At 53.9% G+C, this 5,664-nt stretch overlaps 1 protein-coding gene across 1 annotated transcript in view; it reads left to right on the plus strand.

Annotated features, from left to right (window-relative positions):
• The first annotated feature begins 1,439 nt into the window (after positions 1-1,439).
• Positions 1,440-5,664, plus strand: part of LOC105291679 (plexin-A4) — a 101,275-nt gene continuing 97,050 nt past the window's right edge. The window contains exons 1-4 of the mRNA XM_023530281.1: positions 1,440-1,462; positions 1,754-1,877; positions 2,614-2,767; positions 3,996-4,095. Coding sequence (XP_023386049.1) covers positions 1,440-1,462; positions 1,754-1,877; positions 2,614-2,767; positions 3,996-4,095 — 401 coding nt within the window. The remainder of the gene's footprint in view (positions 1,463-1,753; positions 1,878-2,613; positions 2,768-3,995; positions 4,096-5,664) is intronic.

A 5,664-nucleotide genomic window follows, 5' to 3' on the forward strand; every position in this document is an offset into this window, starting at 1 on the left:
TTAGCCGGTGACCTTGGGCAGTGACTTACCACCTTCTCTGCAGTTTCCTGATCTATAAAGTGGGGTTTAAAATGGTACCTACCTCACGGCACTGTCGAGAGACTTAAGTGACATAGACTGTAAGCCCCTCATCACGGTGCCTAATATGCACGCGGGGACTAGCAGCCATGACGGCATTATTCGGAACTCAGTTTTTCACTTTCGCGTTACGCATCCCATCTATTATAAGGCCTCCCCTTTAGTCCCTTATCTCCCCGTTCTTTCTTTAGTCCATCCCTTCAATGATTACTCCTTTGTTTGCTAAATTCGCTTTTCAGATTTTCCACGGTTAGGCTGTCGCTCCCACTGAGGCCAAGGTGTCTTCCTTCCCCATGGCTGGGAGGAGAGGCCCCCCACAGCTTTCCTCTGTGCCTGAGGGTCACCCCAAGAAAAAGCTCAGGTGTCCAGATGCCTCTCTTCCCTCATCTCCTCCCCCAGGCTCAGCTGTGTTCTCTTTGAGGCAGAGGCCCTCTCCCTCGTACCCCTCTCCACACATGGGTTTCGTGTCCCTGGCTGTGCATTTCCTACTAAACTCCCTGCCCAGTGCTCCCTCCTGTCCTACAACAGCCCCAATGTCCTCCTTCCTCGGCAGGCTATTCTCCTTCACTTAAGGAGCTCAGCCACTCAGGAGCGATGACCCCTCCCCCCCGGTTCCATCTTATCTCAACTCACCCGTCTGAGGACCCCCACTTTCCCTCACGCCACAGTAGACTCAGTACTCCAGAGATTCCAAATCCTGGCCATTCAGCGAGGCTCCGTGTTCACAAGGCTTGTTTGACTTGGATTAAATGCTTTTCCTTGAAGCCCAGGTGCCTTCCTACAGTGAACTCTCACTGCAAGGCAGCGATGGCCCTGGTCCCAGCAGATAGCTTAAGCACATTCCCCATGTGTGGCACATGAATTTGGGTGAGGGCCACGATGTTTATGTGCACTTTTCACGAGGCTCCATCAGTTAATATTGCAAGATCCCAGGTCACCCTGGATGTGGTCCACCTGTGACGCAGTCCACTTTGAACGGCACTGGACTCTGAGCAATAACAGCAAACCTTCGGTGGCAGTTATCCTGTGCTGCGGAGCTGGGATTCTGATCCGAAGCAGTCTGGCTCCAGAGCATGCTTCGAACTAGTGTATCTGCTCCTTTCATCCTTCCTTCTCTCCTTCCACCCACCTGTGTTTATCTTCTGTCTGCTGGGCATGAGGATGACAGGGGACACCCAAATAAGTCAGGGATGGCTTCTTCTTCTGAGCAGCTCACACTTAGCAGGTGAGGGCTGCACTCAGCCCAATAATGGCCATATAATCTAAGAAGTTCTAGACTGCGGGAAACTCCAAAGTGCTCTTAACTTCGCCTGAGGTGGGGGTGGGTTAGTGCGGAGGGGCGAAGGAGGGGCAGGTGCACGATGGTTGAACCATGTCTGGAAGGGTAGGTAGATGCTGGACGGGGAAAGTGGGGAGAGAGCAGTGCAGACAGAACTGGCAAGCACAAAGACAAAGAAGTATAAAAGAGTATAACGTACACGTGGAAAGAACAAGTCTCAGTTTGCCTGAGGCAGCGGGGGAGAGGACCAGGCTGGGGGAAGGAAGCCAAAAGGTCAGTCAGGGAAGGCTGAGTTTGGACATGGCTTGGCAGCCACCGACGATGCTCTACCTCTGCATAGGACCCTTGCTGGACCAGACACCTTCTCCTGAGCCCCTCATCATCTCTCCCAACCAGGTGCACCCGGAAGGAGAGGTGTGAGCGGTCGAGAGAGCCCCGCAGGTTTGCCTCCGAGATGAAGCAGTGCGTCCGGCTGACCGTCCATCCCAGCAACATCTCCGTTTCTCAGTACAACGTCCTGGTAAGGGCAGCGTGGCCAGGGCCAGGGATGTGGGAAGAGCCCGCCCCCCTCACCAAAGAGGGCCACAGCCCAGCGCCCTCGGGAGGGCGGGGCCCCGCCTGGCCAGCCAAGCTGCTCAAGAGCAGGGCCAGGTGTTGAAGACTCTGTCCCTGGGGATGGAAGAGGTGGGCGTATACAGGAATATTTGAAAAGAGGCCTTATGCATAATGGGTAGGAAAACAAGGAAGACTGATCCCAAAATGATTCAAAGGATAACCAAGAGAGGGAGGGTGTTAGGAACAATATCTTTGTCTCTAAGATGGGAAAGATGTATGTGCAGAGAGAGACAGGGGTAAGATGGCTCCCACGTTCTTGCACTGGACACTTGGTGGCTGGTGTTGACATTTTTCTAAAACTGGGGACAGTGGAAGAGGAGCTCGATGAGCAGTGCCTCGGTCCTGCTCACCTTCCTTTCTACGTACAAATCCCCTCGACAGTCTGCTTCCTGGGCCGGCTCCATTCATACGTAATGAACTTCCTTTCCTCTCTGTCTCTTTACATCCCACCACCTTCTCTATATGCTCTTGTAATAACTTGGGTCTCTCCTTCTCTACATCAATACTGCCTCACGTCGTGCTTTCTCTTTTCTTTCTGTCTGGTCTCTCTTGCTCTCCCTCTTTCTTCCTCTATTCCATACCCTTCTTTTTCCCTTTTCACTCTCCTTCTCTCTCTCCCTCTGCCGGGGTGTCTCCCACAGCTGGTCCTGGAGACATACAATGTCCCAGAGCTGTCAGCTGGCGTCAACTGCACCTTTGAGGACCTGTCAGAGATGGATGGGCTGGTGGTAGGCAATCAGATCCAGTGCTACTCCCCAGCGGCCAAGGAGGTGCCCCGGATAATCACAGAGAATGGTGAGCGGTCCCCAAAGACAAAGCTGGGTGGTACGTCTTTCCTCCCATCTGGACGAGCACTCAGGACGGATGTGGGGGGATGGAGGGAGCCTATGGGTTGGAGGAAGGGGTGAATGTAGGTGGGTATGTTACAGGAAGAGGGGGAGGAAGTATGTCCCTTCGCTGCCCTTGGAACTGACTGTTGAAACCGGTTGAGCATCTGAGAGTCAACTTCATCCTAGGCGAGAAGCAGCTGCAAAGCGAGTTGTTAGAAGGCAAAGCCAGGGTAGCATCAGAGTATGCCAGCGAGGTTCACAGACTGTACTGGAACATGAGAGGGTCAGCATAGAGGGGCAGTAGAGGAGGAGAAGCTGGTCAGGAGCAGGGATGGGGTGCTGCGGGTCATTTGTCTTCTTACCTCACCCCCACCCTGACCTTGGACCACTGCCCCCACCCCCTCACCCTGCCCAGCCTTCCCAGAGCTGCCTGTTTGTGGCCAGCTATACTGGTAGGGATGGGGGTGGACAGAGGCCCAACGCTGCCGAGGGACAGACCCAGCCTGGGCAGATGGATTCCATGTCGGCCCTCCCATTTGGGCTTGCCACATTAGTTCCAGGCAGATTGATTAATGAGGCTTTTGGGGAAGGCACAGAACAAGGCTGGAAGTGGGGCCTGAGGTCAGGTCTGTGAATTAAACATGGGCTCTAGCTCCTCTTGGCACCAGCTGAGGATTCCAGGGGTTCCCGTTCAGGTGGAGCCCCGAGCCCACCAGAGGAGGGGCGTCAGAACAGGGTCTCTCTTTCCATAGATGCAGATTAAGCACGTGTGCGCACACACGCACACACACACGCACAAACTTTTTGCATAGTTTGTGGCAGCATTACTGAGCGTCAACACATTTCTCCTGGTAGCTAATCAATGTATGTGTTTATACTTCTGCGAGTCTGGCACGGATATCGTGCGTGTGAATGAGTGCACATGTGAATCTCTGTCAGCGTCTGTGTATGTGCACATTGAGGAGCTAGTGAGCAAATGAGGGGTAGGTGCCAGGGGTAGAGTGTGGAAAGAGGAATAGACCAGAACTGGCTTCTGCAGCTGCTCTCGGGGTTGCCCCAAGTCTGGGCCCACTGAATCAGAGAATCGTTAAAGCTGAGGGCGCCCCTTCTCAAGGTACAGTAGGCTCCCCTTTCCCTGACTCTCAGTGCGAACCCGCCACAGGGCCTTGGCCTTACCCCTGACCTCTCTGCAGGGGACCACCATGTCGTCCAGCTGCAGCTCAAGTCGAAGGAAACGGGCATGACCTTTGCCAGCACCAGCTTTGTCTTCTACAACTGCAGCGTTCACAATTCGTAAGTGCCCCAGCCCCACTCAGCTCCCCGTTCCCAGAGTCAAGGTTCGTCAAGAGATCAAAGACCCCACCACGGTTTGCAAGGAGTTAACACCAAGAGGCCCCGCAGGGAGGCCTCCTTCACCCCTGAAGCAGACAGGCCCCTCCTCTAGTGCCCATGGGGTCAACGGAAAGAGTTGAGAAAGAGCAGAGTGAGACCCTGTCGGGTGGGCGGCTCCTCATCCCCGGCCCACACGTTTCGCCTGGCAGAAATCTGTCTAACCTGACTCACTTTCCACCATCTGTTGAGGAAGGGGGTGCATCTCACCTGAAGAACTGAACAGCCAGCACCCTGGGTGAGGGGAGGGGTCTGAGGAGGGAAAGAAGCTCCCATGTGCATCCAGGTAAGGGCACGTGGCCCAGCGCATCACTGAATGCCCAGCTCTGCACAGTGCCCCGCAGGCTGGGTCAGCACTCAGGCTGGAGAGGTCAGAGGGGCCGAAAAGGTACCAGCTGGGTGGGCTTCTGCCTGGCAGCCCGGCTCCAGCTCCAGCTCCAGCTCTGGCCCTGTTTGACTGAATCCTCCACTTCCCTAGGGAGGCCATGGAGGGCAGAGGCCCAAGCCATTCTGTGCCCCAGTGTCCTCTGTAAATGGGGACAGAGAAGTCCTTCTTCCGGGGATGGCATTCGGATATTTAACAGCTGACATGGCAAGGGCGCTGTCCCAGGAGAGCAGCCGTTGGCTGGGACGCTGCTGACTGCTGCCCCTGCCCATCAACCCTTCTTGGCCCGCAGGGTGCTGCCATGGCCAGAAGAGCTATGACCAGGAAAGCGGTTAGAGCTGTCTGGCCAACCATGTGGGTGCTGCTCATGTTTTTGCTATCATTATATGATTATTTCCTCTCTAAAATGATGGGATTAGACTAGGCTGAGAAGGCATAAGCCATTTTTTTTTTTTTTTCACCGTACAAACCTTTCTCCAACCAAAAATAGGCTTGGAAGCATGATGTCCAAGATAGATGGGAGTAGAAGCTACTTGGGTAGAGGGTCGAGAGTGTCTGGGACCCTTCTGCCTAGGAACTCCACACGTCTACCCCCTCACACAGTCTCCAAAGATGTTCCAGGGGACCCCACAGGGTTCTAGAGAGCGCAGCGTGAAAACTGTAGGACTTCATCTCAGAAAGCTTTACCTGCTTTCATATGCTGCTCTATTTTCCTCTCCAGACAGGTCAAGCTTTTTAAAATAACCAAAGACATTTTTGGACTCTAGCCTGGTGGAATTTGGGAGTTTAGCTCTCTGCTTATGGCAGCAGTTGGCTCTCTTTGGGGCCCCAAGTATGAGGCAGCCAGACCTCCCAGCCAAGATCAAGTGCTTCGGCACTGGAGTTCTCTTTCTGCTTCTTGCCAGTGAACTTCCCATGGCTTTACCACTTGGCGGCCTAATCCCTCATTCCCCCTTTGCCCCTATAGCAAAGCAGAGTAATGGATGAAATCCTGTGTGAAGTTTCCATTCAGTCCACAAAATGGTCATGAGTCTCTACTATGGACAAGGCAATGTAGGACTCATTAGACAGGTTATCAAAAATTAGTA

The sequence above is a fragment of the Pteropus vampyrus genome, unplaced genomic scaffold, assembly GCF_000151845.1.
Source record: "Pteropus vampyrus isolate Shadow unplaced genomic scaffold, Pvam_2.0 Scaffold48, whole genome shotgun sequence".
Lineage (NCBI taxonomy): Eukaryota > Metazoa > Chordata > Mammalia > Chiroptera > Pteropodidae > Pteropus > Pteropus vampyrus.